Source organism: Idiotropiscis lumnitzeri, chromosome 2 (assembly GCF_059441095.1).
Source record: "Idiotropiscis lumnitzeri isolate Australia: NSW breed Sydney's pygmy pipehorse chromosome 2, RoL_Ilum_1.0, whole genome shotgun sequence".
NCBI classification, from domain to species: Eukaryota; Metazoa; Chordata; class Actinopteri; order Syngnathiformes; family Syngnathidae; genus Idiotropiscis; species Idiotropiscis lumnitzeri.
The window spans coordinates 25,664,460-25,682,530 of NC_142392.1; the positions used below are offsets into that span (position 1 = coordinate 25,664,460).

The 18,071-nt window shown below is 41.5% G+C and overlaps 2 protein-coding genes across 2 annotated transcripts in view; both read left to right on the forward strand.

Moving 5' to 3' along the window:
* The window catches only part of LOC148342096 (uncharacterized), a 146,793-nt gene that overhangs the window by 108,011 nt on the left and 20,711 nt on the right, over positions 1-18,071 (forward strand). The window lies entirely within an intron of this gene.
* Positions 11,105-17,592, forward strand: LOC148342102 (uncharacterized). The gene is made up of 2 exons (XM_088284704.1): positions 11,105-11,241; positions 16,737-17,592. The coding sequence occupies exons 1-2, from the start codon at positions 11,105-11,107 to the stop codon at positions 17,518-17,520; spliced, it is 921 nt and encodes a 306-aa protein (XP_088140830.1). The 3' UTR covers positions 17,521-17,592.

The window sequence follows — 18,071 nt, forward strand, 5'->3', positions numbered from 1 at the left end:
CACCGTAGTCAGACACGACACGCAGTGTTCCCTTTCTGGGATGATGGACACCATGATGGGGAATATACCAAACTCTTCCTGAATCAAGGTCTCTTTGTTCGTCAGGTACTTGTTCTGCATAATTGCAAGTGATTACATTAGTCATGGACTTCACATATTCTTGATGGAGTTGCTGATCAAACTTAAATTTCTTCTTCAGACCTTGTAACCGTTGCTGGGCCACAGCAAAATTGTTTGGTAAGAAGACATCTTTCTTCTTGAAAGGTAAGTTCATAGTATACTTTCCATTCTGTAACTTGGCAGATGTTTGGGTCCTAGCTGCCTTCCGGAGAGGCAGCCGAGCAAGGCTGGATTGGTGATGGAAAAGAACTGGTTTGAAAAAGATTTTATTCTCGTCACATGCTGATGTAAAAAAAAGTCTCCCCAAAAACGTGTGCGTGTATGCGCCCCGCGCACGTGTGAGCCCCCTCTCAGACATTCCCTTCTTACAGGGAATGCCCAAGTAGGACATGAATATCTAATTTTCCCTTGTTGCAAATGCATTCCCATCCCGCTAGTCTTCGGGATTTCCCTCCAAAAGTCCCCCAGAGGGAGAGCAGATGCGTCTCCCCTTTGATACGACCAGTCTACTCGTGACCACCTTAAATTACTCTCACACCCTGGAAGGTCACTGACCTGGCGAGAGAATTGCCCCCACCATAAACAATGCTCAGGCCTATTTTCTCTCAGGGCAGTATCTGGTTACGTCGGAACTTCAGAACCAAGACTGGTCACTTCTGTGAGCTCCAGTCCCTTCATAGTTTCATAAAGAGAATTACTTCCCATGTCTAAATTAGGCCATTTAAAAATACACAACTTTTTTTTTATTTATTTCAACTTATATTTAAGCTTGTTTATGTAATACTACAATATTTATTCAATTATTTTAATGTTAAATTATATCAATATTAATTTAAACCTTTTTATTTCACTCTTGATTATTTCTTCATGTCATGATCCGCGTCGGGCATGAGAGGGGCTTTGTTATTGTTTTCATGTGCATGCGGTTTTGTTATTGTTTTCGTCCCCTCCTTCCCGCCATGTGTTTTCTGTTATTGTTTTGGTCAGCTGTGATAGCGCCTCCCCTCAGCACTCGTCCTCACCAGCCACGCACCTGTTCCCCGTTACCCTCATCACGCACCTGATTCCCATCTGCTCCCCTAATTACTCTGACTATTTAAGCCTCCCAGACCCACCACTCTGTGTCGGGTCATTGCCGCAAGTTACGGACTGCCACGACCACGTTTCGCTCACGTTCATGTTCATGCTTTTGTTCCCCTCCTCGTTCCCGTTTGCCTTCCTCAGCCTTTTGCCTCGGTTTCTGTTCCTCGCCCCCCTTTTTCTGTTCGTCAAGTTGGTACCGTTGTTATCTTTCTCCCGTCCCGGTTGTCTTCCTTTGTTGAACCCCTTCAATAAACCCCCCGAACGACATCCATTCCCTGCCTCCTCGCCTTTTGGGTCCACCTTCCTCCTCGCCAAAAGGCGACCCTGACACTTAACTTATTTGTTCATTTGAATATGTATGCAATTTAAATTATTCCATCCATCCAGCCATTTTCTGCCGCTCATCCGGGGTCGGGTTATTGAATTAATTTAATACATAAGTATTTTTTATATTTCAATATTAGGACTCTTCTCAATGAGTTCAATATTTATAAAATGTTTCTTTATTTCGTATTAATTGAATTAAGTCTGTATGTGGTTGCCAATTTTAATATTTCCCTATTTCATTATAAAAATAATCCAATATATAAAAAATATAATACAGCATGAAAAAAAATATTTGGTATATTTGACAAAATGATACATTTTCCAAAGTGAGATTCTGCTTCGCAACAAACCCCAAACGCTTGATAGAGCTCAACCTAGAAAGTGTTTTTAGCAAGTCAGAAATTTATTCAGAAAGCGAAATATTAAATGTATGTGAGGGGATATTTGAAGAGTTTGAGTTTTGTTCAATGGACCATACATATACGAGACAGCCAAACACTGCGAGAAAACCAGCGCTGACTCCAGTCGCCATCAAGTTGCCAACTCCTGACATTCCAGAACCTTTGAGAGAAACTGAGACTGCTTGCGTTTCTCTTTCTTGTTCTTTTTCGAGTTCAACTTCTAGATCTATTTTTCACCTTTTCACACAGCGAAATGAAGGCCAGTTGAGCAAGTGGAACAAGTCATTTTATTGATGATTGTGGAAGGCACCGATTCCATAAGCACCGTTTCTTCTCACACCTTTTCCATTAAGTACGTTTAAAAAGACAGCAAAATGTTCACAAATATTTGTTCCAGGCACAGGCAATTAATTTTATTTACATGTTTGATGTTAACACACAAAAAATATCATCATCACTCAGACACAATGGTTCTTCTGGCACGGATCACATTGGCTTAATGTCAATAAAAAAAGCTTTTCAAAATTAAATTCATCATATTTTATCCAAAATCATATTTACATCTTACCACAAAGAGTCAGTTCCTTGAGTTTTTTGTTGTCTTTTTTTTAAGCGTCAAGGATCGCTGCAATTCTCACCAGCACAATTGTGTCTCTCAGCACCCTCTTTAGAAAAGAATTTTTTAGCACAAACGCTGCAACTGAATGGCTGGTCTCCACTGTGTGTTCTTGTGTGGCGTCGTAAATGCGACTTTCGAGAGAACCTCTTGGCACAAACTGAGCAGGAAAAAGGTTTTTCTCCACTGTGTATTCTTGTGTGCCTTGTGAAATGAGAATTATTGGAGAAGCTTTTACCACAAACTGAGCAGGAAAAAGGGTTTTCTCCACTGTGTGTTCTTGTGTGACAAGTTAAACTTGACTTTTCAGAGAAGCGTCTACCACACACTGAGCAGGAAAAAGGTTTTTCTCCACTGTGCGTTCTTGTGTGGATTGTTAAACTTGAATTTTGAGAGAAGCTTTTACCACAAACTGAGCAAGTAAAAGGTTTTTCTCCAGTGTGTGTTCTTGCGTGTTCTGTTAAAGTTGCCTTTTGAGAGAAGCATTTTCCACAAACTGAGCAAGAAAAAGGTTTTTCTCCACTGTGCGTTCTTGTGTGGATTGTTAAATAAAACTTTCCAGAGAAGCTTTTGCCACAAACTGAGCAGGAAAAAGGTTTTTCTCCACTGTGTGTTCTTATGTGATATGTTAAACTTGAATTTTGAGAGAAGCTTTTACCACAAACTGAGCAAGAAAAAGGTTTTTCACCACTGTGTGTTCTTGTGTGCCTTACTAAATGAGACTTTCGAGAGAAGCATTTCCCACAAACTGAACAAGAAAAAGGTTTTTCACCACTGTGTGTTTTTCTGTGTCCTTTTAAAGACCGCTTTGAAGTTAATGAGTCAGTGTGACATGCCCATTCACCTTTGGCTTGCCCATCATCATCATCATCATCATTAGTATCATCATCATCGACATGAGCGTCTGATAATGTGTTCTCATTATGTGCTTGTGATGGCCCCCAGTGGTCTTCATCAACTTCTGTTGTCACGTGATGACTTGAACTGCTGCTTGTAGGCTCCGCCCCTCTGTTGTCCTCACTCTCATTTTCAGTCTTTATAGGGAGAACGTTCACTGGTGACTTGTTGATCTCCTCCTCCTCCTCCTTTTTGATGTGAGTCAAGTCTGGCTCCTCTTTCACAGAACGGAGATCGTTTTCACTGACGTCTGCAGGACACAAAAAGACAAATTTGGTTTGGTCAAGTCAAACCTCATGCAGCGACTTTGTCTTATATTGTTTTTACCGTGCTACCTTGACTTGTGCCTGCCGCACACGGAGCAATGCGTGCGACCCCAACTTGGACCGGACCATGGGGACATTTCACAAAATTACGTCCTACGATGTAAGCCTCCCGTTAGCCGCACAACAGTGATAAACGAGCATCTAAAAAGGAAGCACGTTGCGGCTGATGCCCGGACATAGTCACAGATGTTTCTGGAAGCGAACTGAAGTTAGCACACACAGGCTATTGTGTGCGTCTGATGGAACACCTGTTGTGGGACCCTAACATATTGATGGGGGCCATCGCAACATAATGTCATTGATAAAATAGGAATCCTTCAAGTGAAATATGTTTACAAGTATTTCTTTTGGCATTTAGAGATAGAATTAAATAATCCTGGGCTTGTTGGTAGAAAAGGGGGTTGTGACGTTCTCCCTTTTTAAGCCCATCGTAAGCCAAAGATGCAGATGTATTCCTTGCAGCATGCGCTTTTTCACCGATGAGATCCTTGCAACCCTGGATGGATGCATTAAATGTATTTTAAATGATTGGATGGGGTGAAACTACGCACATATGCACAAAACAGTGCAGGGCCACCCGAGGTTCATTGACTCTCACCCGACCAAGCCAGTACAAAGTTCATAAATAAGACCAATACGTACTTGATTTTTTTAAAAAACGTAATATTTTGTGTTTTATCCACTAAAATTGATTAACCACCATTGATGTTTTCACCGCAGTGTGCACATTTTTTAGAGTCAGGCAGAATTCCTTCAGTAAGGAATTGCTTGAACAAGATACGTCAGAGTTTTTGCCAAAAACGAGACAAGCCTGCACAAATGAATCACCCAGCCAAGATTGTCTTTGTCACTTGCGAGGAGCAGTCCGCCAAAGAGAAAAGCGTTCCCGCTCTTGTGCGGCGTTTTATTGAAGCACAGCAAAGTAATTTGTATATGCAAACTCATAAAGAATGGAAAAACATGAACACTTTGACTTCATCACACCCGTCCACACTCTTCCTGTTGTTCGAACGGTTTCAGCTTACAAGACATGTTTGGGTCACACTTCTGTTCAATGCGAGCTAAACGGTTTCCTGTCAAACACGGTTCAAGACGTGCATCTGTTTTTGTGGCTTCCTGCTCAACTGCCAGCATAGACACAACTCTGTTACCACTGAACTCACGTTTTCCTGTTTAAGAGGTCCATGTTTTTGTGACCTTTTATTAACCTGTAAGCATAGTTTTGAAACATGAGGTGTCAGGTTGAAATGCCCTGAGGCCTTTGGGAGAGCTTAATTTGCTGCTGACTGAAATAGCTTACTGCACCAGATAAAGGTGACTGACACCAGGGGAAAAGCAGGCATTGTTGTTCATTTTTACAGCCGTCCTGCTTCCTTCAGCTCTGTGCACCCTCTCTCTGCTAGCCCCCCCCCCAATATTAAAAAATAAAACGGCAATAACCTTGACCGATTTCCCCAAACAACTTAATGTTGTGATGCATATTTTTAACGATAGAAAGTCGTTCTTTACAAAGCAAATGAAAGTAAGACCTGTACAAACCTGCTTTGTGTAGCACAACACGAGGCTGCTTCCAACCTTCGCCCAGCAGTTGAAGATGTTGCTCGTTCTCTTCTTTTATTCCAGAAAGTTCCTCTTTGTACTTGGGTGTCGTTCTATCACACATTTTCAAATGATAATTCCAAAATATCCGCACTTGATCTCTGCTTGGCGATAACTCGTGAGCTTCTCTTTGTTCGACGAGACGAATGAAAGATGGCGTCGTTTTTTTCCTTCGAGAAAATGGCAGTCTGTTCGTCACGAAAGCGGAAGAACAGGACACACCCCGCTCTGATATGATTGGCTGCTGGCTGTGTGGAGCACTGTCACCAACTCACCGACAGATGTCACCATTTGCGATGCAAATCATCGTTATCTTCTTCTAAACATTGGAAAAACGTACGATTTGAACCGTATGCACATGAACGAACATTTTAGTTCCCAAATATGAACTTGAGAGATGTATTGAATTTTACTTTTGTTGCTGGTTTTGTTTATACATCTGACACCATGTCGTCGGTTGGATAGTATTTCAAATGTATTTCCCTATTATTAACAGTTGACATGATAAAGTGATACTTTATGTCAACATATTTGCACCTTTGCCTTTTTACAGGCTTTTTCGACAAGTTGCGATGTGGTTGTAAATTTTAAATTAAAACATGTCACTCTTTTATTACTTAACTGTTATTGTGTTCTAAAATGATTTGGGTATTTATTTAAGTACTTAAATATTTCATTATTCGTTTTAGTATTCATTAAACTACAATAATTCACGATTAATTTCAAGATTCATCGAACTGTTTTAGGAATAATTTAGTATTCAATGTTTAATTGTTACAGAATTTACTTTTTAAATTTTTGTTTCACCATCTTAATCTTATGGAAAATTATTTAACAACCACCAACACAAGGTTTTTAAAGAGAAAGATAAAGATGTCCTTTCATAGTCCCACAATGGGGAAATTTGCAGTGTTACAGGAGCAAAGGTATAGATCACACAGAGGCGGCGGCGTAATGTAGCCGTTAATGTATAACATTAGCAGCAGACATTCATAAAAAGCATGCAAATATACACTGTATATACGTAAATACACAAATCCCCCTGAATATACACACTTACATCCCACAACATATACAAGTGTAAGGAAACACTCCAAATGTCTGTCAATGGTACGGAGGGGAAATTAATAAAAATGCTGCAATGATAAAAAATACTGCAATGATAGAAAATACTGCAATGATAAAAGTGCTGTAATGGTAAAAGTACTGCAATGATAAGACTACTGCAATGGTAAACAAAATACAGCATTGGTCAATATTTAAGTACAGCATTGGATAAAGCACAGTAGTAGTTTGTATTGCATCCTCGGACTGCACAATTGCACTAATGCCCGCCCATTTGTAGACCTTCCATGCAACCTGACATCTTATGCATTCAAGAAACACACAGGGAACTACACAATCCACCTGTAGTTCCAGGAATGGCAATGGCGGTCTCAATACCCAGCCGCACTTATGGAAGTACCATCTTTGTAAAGGACCCAGCAAAAGTCATAAAAACGGAACAAATCCCAGCTGGGGAAATGGAACTATTAAAGCTTGAGACTGAGTACATGGTTGTAATCTCAGTCTATAAACCACCTAATGCTGAGTTTCAATGGCCAACAAACTTAAATATATCCTGTAAGACACATCTAATAATTGGTGACTTCAATAGCCACAGTACCCAATGGGGATACAGAGAAGATAATCAGAACGGAGAACAAGTTATCTCATGGGCCATTAACAATGATCTAACACTTCTTTATGAAAGTAAAGATCCCCCTACCTTTTCTAGTGCCCGCTGGAGAAGAGGATACAATCCTGATTTGGTGTTTATTTCTAACAACCAAAGACAAGTGTTCCGAAGAACTGTTCTGGGTCACATCCCCAGATCCCAACACCGACCAGTTGAAGTAAGGACACAACAAATTATAAGACCAATTGTATTTGATTACCTCCTCAGGTTTAATTTCAAAAAAGCAAACTGGGAATCTTTCATGGAGGACATGGAAGTAAGAACAAACACCATAGCTCCAAGACCAGAAAACTATGATGTTTGGGTAAAGCAAATGTGGAAAGTTGCTCAAAAAAGCATCCCAAGGGGATGTAGGACAAAGTACATCCCAGGGATGAATCCAGAGACCAAAGAGTTATATGAAGAGTATATAAAACTATATGATGAAGATCCTTTTGATGAATCAACTATTGAAATGGGAGAAGCTTTGGTGAATGACATTGGGGAAGAAAGAAGGAGAAGATGGAATTAGATGATAACAAGTATAGACCTAAGCAAAAACAGTAAGAAGGGCTGGGCAACCATTCGGAAACTAAACTGTGAAGGCAAACCCCCATCCCGGACAGCAGCCGTAACTCCCAACCAGGTCGCAAACCAACTTCTCAAATATGGAAAACCTCAACATAAACCAATAAAACAAACCAAAGCTTACAATAATATAATTAAAGAATGCATAAACCGACATGAAACCCTTCCCCCTTTCACAATAAGAGAACTGACATCAGAAATCAAATTACTTAAAACAAATAAAGCAGTTGGAATAGATGGGATTCACAATGAATTAATAAAACAGCTTGGGCCAAGAGCAAAGAAGTGGCTTCTCTCTCTCTTCAACCAATGCCTAACTTCACTAAAGCTCCCAAAGAAGTGGAAGAAGGCCAAAATCGTAGGTCTACTTAAACCAGGCAAAGACCCAGAGAAGCCTGAGAGCTATCGCCCAATTTCACTTCTTTGTACCACCTATAAACTCTTCGAAAAACTCCTCCTCAATAGGCTAACTCCATCAGTCGAAGACCAGCTTATTGAAGAACAAGCAGGCTTCAGACAAGGACGCTCCTGCTGTGGCCAAGTCCTCAACCTTGTCCAATTCATTGAGGATGGATTCGAGAAAAACCTCAAAACAGGAATAGTCCTGGTTGATCTAACAGCAGCATATGACACAGTCAACCACCGAAGCCTACTGATGAAAATGGCCACAATGGGAATAAATGGCCACATTGTAAATGTCATCAGAACCATCCTTAACAACAGGAGATTTTATGTTGAAATGGATGGCAAAAGGAGCAGATGGAGAAGTCAAAAGAACGGACTCCCACAAGGATCAGTGCTGTCCCCTCTGCTCTTCAACATTTACACTAATGACCAACCATCATATCCCAACACTAAACGCTTCATTTATGCAGATGATCTTTGCATTGCCACCCAAGCAAAGGACTTTAAAGACATTGAAAACTGTCTGACTGGAGCACTAAGTGTAACTGGCAAATATTACCAGCAATGGTCATTAAATGCCAACCCAGGGAAAACAAAGATATGTGCTTTCCACCTAAACAACCGGGAAGCATATCGAAAACTAAATATTGAATGGAATGGGAAAAATCTCACCCATGATGACCATCCAACTTATCTGGGTGTAACACTAGACAGGACTCTCTCCTTCAAACAACACCTAGAGAAACTTAGGAGCAAGGTGTCCTCTCGAGTCAACTTATTGAAAAAGCTGGCTGGAACAAAATGGGGCACAGATCCAAAGACATTGAGAACAACTGCTTTGGCTCTGTGTTTCTCAACAGCAGAATATTGTGCCCCCGTATGGTCTCGATCTGCCCATGCCAGCAAAATAGATCCTATCCTTAATGAAGCTTGCCGTGTGATAACTGGAGCATTAAGACCAACACCAGTCAATATCCTCCACAGGCTCTCGGGCATTCCACCTCCTGCCTTGAGAAGAGAAACACACACCAAAGTGGAAAAACGCAAGCAAGAAAATGATAATCGCCATCCACTCTTCTCCCATGTACCAGTCCATCCCAGGCTGAAATCTAGGAAAAGTTTCATTTCAACTGAAAGTCTGCCTGAAAACATCACCCCTAGACGCTACAGAATGAATAAATGGAGAGAAAAAGAAAACATGGGACCAGAACAACCGTGTGTCCCAAAACCAAAAGAAAAACTACCCAAGGGCACAAACCTTGAAAGGAAAAAATGGTGTACCCTAAACCGTGCAAGATCTGGTGTTGGGAAAACCAAAGACAACCTAACAAAATGGAGCCTTGCCACATCCTCAGTATGTGACTGTGGTTTCCTAAACCAAAATATGAAACATATCCAACTTGAATGTCCAATAAGCCCCGTATATATCACTCCACCAGACCTACAAAAGGTCACAGACAGGGCAAAAATATGGATAAACCACTGGTGTGACACGATATGATGATGAATTATTTCACACCCACCCCTACCAAGAAGAAAAAGATTCGCGCCCCCCAACCACCATTATATTTTTGTCTGAGTGTACTGATGTTAGATTGTCAATAAAATATCCCTTAACTAAGCTAAATTAATAAGAAATATAATTTTGAGAAATATTATAGTGAGGATCTCGAAACTCAGTACTCTGTTGTGCAAATATTGATGAGATGACAAATATTTGTCATGTTATTGTTGGAGTTGAGTCACAGTGGAAATGAGAACTTGTTAAGTGTTATTGTATGACTGCTTGTTACTGTAATGTGCTTATTTGCCACAAGGGGTGCTGTCGCTAACAGACAATGCGATGTTAGGCCAGTGTTCAAGCCCTTTTTCTCTCTCTCTGCTTTTGGCTCTGGAGAAGAGCAGTTCGTGTGTGTTGCTGAAATAAACTACGCCAGTTGGCTAACGAGAGAAGTTGTCTACATATCAGAATTGTTCTTCTGCTGCGACTGGGCATCAAGGTATAATCCTATGATGCCACATGACCATGGATTTTATCAGGTTATGGGCCCAGAGTCGCGAGAATAGATTCTGAATGCAGTAACGAAGTGCACGTTAGCACGGTGAAGCAACGGTAGCGAGTTAGCTGCAAGGTATAGCTAGTTTAGCGGCGGGAGTACCGCGGGAAGCTAAAGCTAGGCTAACGGACAGTAAAGCGGAGCTACGAACACACAAGCCATGGCGAACAGAAGCAAAAGCAAGTGGCCCACCTTCGATGGGAGAGCAGATGAGTACGAGCTCTGGGAAGAGAGGATCTTGTGCTGTATGCACGGAGTGGGTTTGAAAGAGACGATTTTGAAAGAGCCGACCGGCCCGCTGACAGAGGAAGCCAGGGCCCAGGAGGACAAGCTGAATGCCGACGCATATTGTGCGCTGGCACCACTCCTCGACAACACAAGTTGAGGACTCATATTCAGAGACACAAAAGACAAGGGCCGGGAAAGTCTCAGAGTGTTGCGAGAACACTATATCGGCAAAGGTAGGCCCCGCATCGTCTCCCTATACATTACGATGACGGCGCTGAAGAAAGCGGACACAGAGACCGTGACTGAATATATCATCAGAGCTGAACAGATTATCACGGCACTGAGACGCGCGGGTGAAGCGCCGAGCGAAGGGTTGATGATGGCAATGATTATGAGAGGGCTACCGGAAAAATATAAGCCGTTCACGTTAATGGTGACGCACGGCTCAACGGACGTTTCGCTGGGGGAGTTCAAGGCCAAATTACGGAACTTCGAGGCAGCGGAAGACACAGGATCGCTCGCCGAGGAGGCGGAAGAGAGATTGATGAAAGCACGGGCGGCGCAAAAGAAGAAAAGCGGACCGCCGACGGGGCTGGCGTGTTGGCGATGCGGCGAAAGGGGTCACCGTAAAGATGACTGCTCAAAGACTGTTTGGTGTAGTTTCTGTAAACACACGGGACACGCGGACAAAGCATGCCGGAAGAAGCGCGGACAAAGCGCTCGGTACGCGTGCGTCCAAGATGGCGGAGAAGATGACGGCGGTGGCAGCCATGAAATGCAACATGATGACGCCAGCAGAGCAACTGGAGGTGAGGATTACTCCTTCAGGATGGAGACTGAGGATACCAGCTGGACAACACAGCAATTACAACGAACGGTACTGATTGTGGACACAAGTGCATCGTCCCACATTATGAATGACAAAAGACGGTTTAAGAACTTTGTGAGTGATTTCAGGCCGGAGAAACACAGCATGGAACTAGCAGATGGAAAACGTGTTTTTGGGCTGGCACGAGGCAAGGGAGATGCACAGGTATGTTTAATCGACAGTAAGGGGCGTCGGTGTAAAGTCGCGTTAAAGAACGCCCTATACATCCCATCCTTCCCTCAAGAACTGTTTTCTGTGAAGTCAGCTACGGCTAACGGTGCCGAAGTGTTCTTCAAGGAAGGTGAAGACGTTCTTACAACACCTGATGGGACAACATTTGACATTTATGTGCAGAACAGAATGTACTACTTGAAAACAGCGTGTGATGAAAACGATGTGTGTAAAGTCAGCCATGATATTCAGACATGGCATGAGATAATGGGGCACTGCAACTATGAGGATATATTGAAATTGCAAAATGTAACAGTTGGCATGCACATTAGTGGTGCAAAACACAAGCCTGTTAAAGAATGTGATGTATGCATAAAAGGGAAGTTCGCCCAAACGAGAAACCGAACTCCAACTGACATGGTAAAGACACCGCTAGAACTGGTGAACACAGATTTAGCTGGTCCTATTAGCAACAAATCCATTGATGGTTTTAAGTATGTGCAATCATTTACAGATGTGTATACAGGGGCTGTATTTGTTTATTTTTTGAAAGCAAAGAGTGATGCTCTTCAAGCTACAGAGAAGTTCTTATCTGATGTAGCACCTTATGGCACTGTGAAGTGCATACGGTCAGACAATGGAACAGAGTTCACAAACGGAGACTTTAAGACACTGCTACGAAAGAATAAGATTAGACATGAAACCTCCTGCCCTTATTCCCCACACCAGAATGGCGTAGCAGAGAGGGAATGGCGTACTCTCTTTGAGATGGCCAGATGTAAGCTTATTGACTGCAATTTACCAAAGAGCCTCTGGCACTATGCTGTTCAGGAGGCAGCATATACAAGAAATCTGTGTTTTAATAAGCATACTGGCACCACAGCATACACAGCACTGACAGGGAAAATGTGTAACTTATCTAGGATGCACAAATTCGGGTCAATATGCTATGCCTATCAACAAGACAGGGGTAAACTAGACTCTAGATGCGAAAAAGGACATTTTGTGGGGCACGACAAAGGCAGTCCAGCCTTTCTAGTTTATTATCCCAGCGACAGAAAAGTACAAAAGCATAGACTGGTAAAGTTTGTCACCAGGACAACATGTGAAGACGAAACGCAGACTTATGAGTTAGAACTGGAACCTAGAGTGAGTTGTGAAGTCAAAGACACCACACAATCAAGTATGAGCACAGACATAAAAACTGGTGATTCAAAACTACAGAAGGACGATGATGACAAGCACCTTAAAGGGACACTACAGGTCCCAAGCAGTGGGAGATATCCTACTCGAGAGCATAGACCACCGGGTTATCTAAAAGATTATAGTCAAGACAGCAGTGAGGAGGAGGACAGTACACTTGTGAGTATAGACTACTGCTACAGAGTAATGTGTAATATTCCCCAAAACTTTAAAGAGGCCATGACATCAACTGAGTCAGAAAGATGGAAGAAAGCAATGGATGAGGAGATGAAGTCCTTAGAGGACATTCAAACTTTTACTTTGACTAAATTGCCAGAAGGCCGGGAGACAGTGGGAGGAAAGTGGGTCTATTCAATCAAGGAAAACAGTGATGGACGTGAGATGTACAAGGCCAGGTTTGTGGCTAAGGGATATAGCCAGAGAGCAGGAATAGACTATGGTGAAACATTCTCACCGACAGCGAATCTGACTAGTGTACGGGTAGTAATGCAAAAGGCTGCCCAGGATAACTTAATCTTACACCAAATGGACGTTAAAACTGCATATTTGCACGCCCCCATTGATAGAGAAATATACATGGAACAACCTGAGGGTTATGAGAAAGGAAGAGATGGGCTAGTGAATAAGCTGGAGAAGTCCATTTACGGCCGAAAGCAATCTGGACGTAATTGGAATTTATTACTTCACAAATTCCTAACCGAGAACAAATTTATCCAGAACCCAGCAGACCACTGTGTATACACAAAGGAATCGAAAGTAGAAGGGAAAGTGATAATTGTTATCTGGGTGGATGATCTTATTATTGCAGCCAATAACACAAGTGGATTAGAACAAGTGAAGAGCATGCTCTCCATCAAGTTTAAAATGAAGGATCTAGGCAGGTTAAAACATTTCCTTGGCACGGTCTTCAGCCAGTCGGAAGGCTGTGTATATATGTCACAAACAAAGTATGTGGAAAAGATCCTAAACCATTTTGACATGCAAATGTGTAGAACAATGGAAACACCCTGCAAACAAAAACTAGACTACACTGAAGATGCGCCGAGAATGACTGATGTAAAAATGTACAGAGACGCGGTTGGCAGTCTCATATATTTGGTCACCGGCACACGCCCTGATCTATGTTTTGTGGTGAGCCGACTATCGCAACATTTTTCCGAACCCCCAGATGAGCACTGGATCACGGTCAAACATGTCTTGCGTTATCTCAGAGGTACAACCGACAGACAGCTCTGTTTTAGAAAGAGCAGTGAGGGTCTAGGCCTTCGAGCTTACAGTGATGCAGATTGGGCATCACACGCTACTGACGGATGCAGTACCACAGGGCATTGTGTGAGTATGTGTGATGACAGTGCACTGGTCTCATGGAGGACCAAGAAACAACAAACAGTAGCACTATCTTAGTGTGAGGCAGAATACATGACTTTAGCCTTAACAATACAGGAGTGTATATATTTGGAACAACTATTGAAAGGTATTGATGACTATGTGTACACGAAAACTGTCATTCATGAGGACAATTAAGGGGCTAGCGCACTTGTGAGGAACCCTGTATACAGGCAGAGGTGTAAACATGTGGACATCAAATATCATTTCATTAGATCCATCATAAAAGATGAGAAGATGATACTTGTTTCCTGTTCCACAAATGACATGGCAGCAGATGTTATGACCAAGCCTGTTACCAAATCTAAATTGAAGAAATTTACAGGGGTCATATTTGGCATATAAATATTCAACAATCAAATGTCATGTTATTTGTTTTTCTTTATGTCTTTGTGAAAGTTGTACAGTTTACAAGTAGTTCATAAGTGGGAATGTTGAGTGTTATTGTATGACTGCTTGTTTCTGTAATGTGCTTATTTGCCACAAGGGGTGCTGTCGCTGACAGATGATGTTAACATGCGATGTTCGGCAGGTGCTCACGCCTTATTTCTCTCTCTCTGCTTTTGGCTCTTGTGAGGAGCAGTTCGTGTGCGTTGCTGGAATAAACTACGCCAGTTGGCTAAAGAGAGAAGTTGTCTGCATATCAGAATTATTCTTCTGCTGCGACTTGGCATTAAGGTATAATCCTAGTTTGCCACATAACGGTGGATTTTATCAATGGCGAAACGGTTAATTCGTGCAGATTTATTAAGAGTCGCCCTTTGTTTTTCATTCATACAGAAGAAACGGACAATTTTAAAAAGATATTGTAGAAATGAGAAACAGAATGTGCTGTTCTAAAGATAAAGATAAATATGTCCTTTATTAGTCCCACAATGGGGAAATTTGATAATATGTTGGGTTTGTTTCTCTGAATATACTTTTTTTGTTGTTTATTATATTGTGTGTTGTTTCCAGCAGCCAATCACATCACAGCGAGGAATGTCCTGACTGACTTCCGGTTTTCACTCCGGTGTCGGTACCAGATGGGGACGGGTTGCTCGATGTGTTCGGGTTGTGGACGGGGTCCTTCGGAAGCCTGCTGATGACGTCAGGCGTTATAATATATTGATGTATTATATTTCTTTGACTGCATGTTTGTCACCCCTGTGTGTTACATTTGTGTGTTCTGAGTTACTAAATAAAAACAATTACAAAATAATAAAGTATATTTACATCATACTCTGTGTGCCTGTCGAAGAAGTCACGTCAATTGTCGGAGGGAAAACTTGGAAATACTAGATTGAGAAATATTTCACACTATATGCAGACATTATATTCATACAATCTTGCAACCCGAGTGAACCACAGAATTGTTGTAAGTTCGGTCGGAGAAACGTAAACGTCCCACTGCTGGAGCAGCAGCGGCTTTTCGGGAAATAGGCGAAAGTGACGTCGGAGCTGACTCGCCAATGCGGCGTTAATTTAGTTATTTTGTAAAAACAAAAATATCAACCGAATTAAAATATTATATAAAATATATATTAAAATAGAACGGCCAGGGGTAAAAACAAACACAGAGGCAAAGAAATATATTAGGAAAATACGCGCTTAAAGCATGACGTCATAAGCAAGCGCGCAGCTTCCGAAGGTCTTCGACCACATCCACCGACCCGTCCACACCGGAACAAAAACACCCACCGCTAAATTCTTCTGATTTAGTGTGGAACTGACTGTAATTTTCTCAAAGGATGTCCAGTGATACGCTAAAGGACTACGACATAATTCATTAAGTCTTTGTGTCCCGATAACCTTATCTTCGCGCGTTGATGCTTTTCGGCGTAGTTAGCTTAGCTTGTTAGCTAGCTAGCCGCTAACGAAAAGAGGCACATGACTCATCGCCTAGCAGAGATCAAGTGCGCATTTTTTGGAATTATCATTTGAAAATGTGTGCGAGAACGACACCCAAGTGCAAAGAGGACCTTTGTGCAATAAAAGAAGAGAACGAGCAACATCTTCAACTGCTGGACGAAGTTTGCAAGCAGCCTCGTGTTGTGCCACTCAAAGCAGGTTTGTACACGAGTGGGTTGATCTGAATCAGAATGAATTGACCAAACCAAATCTGTGTTAATCTTTTTGTGTCCTGCAGACGTTAGTGAAAAATATTTCTGTTCTGTGAAAGAGGAGCCAGACTTGACTCACATCAAAAAGGAGGAGGAGGAGGAGGAGATTAACCAGTCATCAGTGAACTTTGACCCGATAAAGACTGAAGATGAAAAAAAGGATGAGAATGAGGACAAAAGAGGGGCGGGGCCTCCAAGCAGCAGCTCAAGTCATCACGTGACAACAGAAGGTGATGAAGACCACTGGGGACCATCACAAGTACATAATGAGGACACATTATCAGGCGCTCGTGACTATGAGGATGATGATAATGATAGGCAAGCCAAAACTGAAAGGGCATGTCACACTGACTCATTAACCTCAAAGTTGTCTTTAAAACGGCACACAAGAAACCACGGTAAAGAAAAACCTCTATTTTGCTCAATTTGTGGCAAAATTTTCTCTCGAAAGTTTCATTTGACAATTCACACAAGAACACACAGTGGAGAAGCATCTTTTCGCTGCTCAGTTTGTAGCAAAAGCTTTTCTTTAAAGTCAAATTTAAAAACACATACACGATTACACACTGGAGAAAAACCTTTTTCCTGCTCAGTTTGTGGTAAAAGCTTCTCTCAAAATTCAAGTTTAACAATCCACACAAGAACGCACAGTGGAGAAAAACCTTTTTCCTGCTCAGTTTGTGGAAAATGCTTCTCTGTAAAGTCAACGTTAACAAGCCACACAAGAACTCACAGTGGAGAAAAACCTTTTTCCTGCTCAGTTTGTGGCAAAAGCTTTTCTGGAAAGTCAAATTTAACAAGTCACATAAAAACACACACTGGAGAAAAAAACTTTTCCTGCTCAGTTTGTGGCAAAAGCTTTTCTGTAAAGTCAAATTTAACAAGTCACATAAAAATACACACTGGAGAAAAACATTTTTCCTGCTCAGTTTGTGGAAAATGCTTCTCTCAAAAGTCAAGTTTAACAGAACATATAAGAACGCGCTGTGGAGAAAAAACCTTCGCCTGCTCAGTTTGTGGCAAAGGATTCTCTCTAAAATCAACTTTAACAAAACATAGAAGAATACACAGTGGAGAAAATCCTTTTTCCTGCTCAGTTTGCGGAAAAGGTTTCTCTCAAAAGTTAAGTTTAACATATCACACAAGAACACACAACGGAGAAAAACCTTTTTCCTGCTTAGTTTGTGGCAAAAGTTTCTCTGATAAGTCAAATTTAACAAAACACACAAGGACACATAGTGGAGAAAAACCTTTTTCATGCTCAGTTTGTGGCAAGAGTTTCTCTCAAAAGTCGCATTTAACGAGCCATACAAGAACACACAGTCGAGACAAGCCATTCAGTTGCAGCGTTTGTGCTAAAAAATTCTCCACTAAACATAGTACTGAGAGACACAATTGTGTTGGTGAAAAAAGCAGCGATGCTTGAAGCTTAAAAAATGACAAAAAAAACTGAAGGAACCGACTCTTTGTGGTAAGACGTGAATGTGATTTTCAATAAAATATGATGAAATTGAATTTTGCAAAGATCTTTTATTGACACAAAGCCAATGTGATCAGTGCCAGAATAACCATTGTCTCTGAGTGATGATGAGTTTTTTTTGTGTGTTAACATCAATCATTATAAATGAAATTAATTGCCTTTGCCTAGAACAACATTTCTTAACGTTATGCTTTTCAGTTGTCTTTTTAATCGTAGTTAATGGAAAAGGTGTGAGAAGAAACGGTGCTTATGAAATTGTTGCTATCCACAATCATCAATAAAATCACTTGTTCCACTTGCTCAACTGGCCTTCATTACGCTGTGTGAAAAGGTGAAAAACAGATCTCGAAGTTGAACTAAAAAAAGAACCAGAAAGAGAAACGCGAATGATCTCAGTTTCTCTCAAAGTTTTTGGAATGGCAGGAGTGTAGCCACACCGTTCCAGCAAAAAGGCCACGATTCAGACTGATATCCAGATTTTCCTTTTTTATTTCTCC

Excerpts from the sequence above, each read along its gene's own strand:
- LOC148342102 (XM_088284704.1), top strand. The coding sequence starts at position 11,105 with ATGGCGGAGAAGATGACGGCGGTGGCAGCCATGAAATGCAACATGATG. Across the intron at positions 11,242-16,736 it reads CACAGCAATTACAACGAACG|AACGCACAGTGGAGAAAAAC; the intron begins GTACTGATTGTG and ends AATCCACACAAG.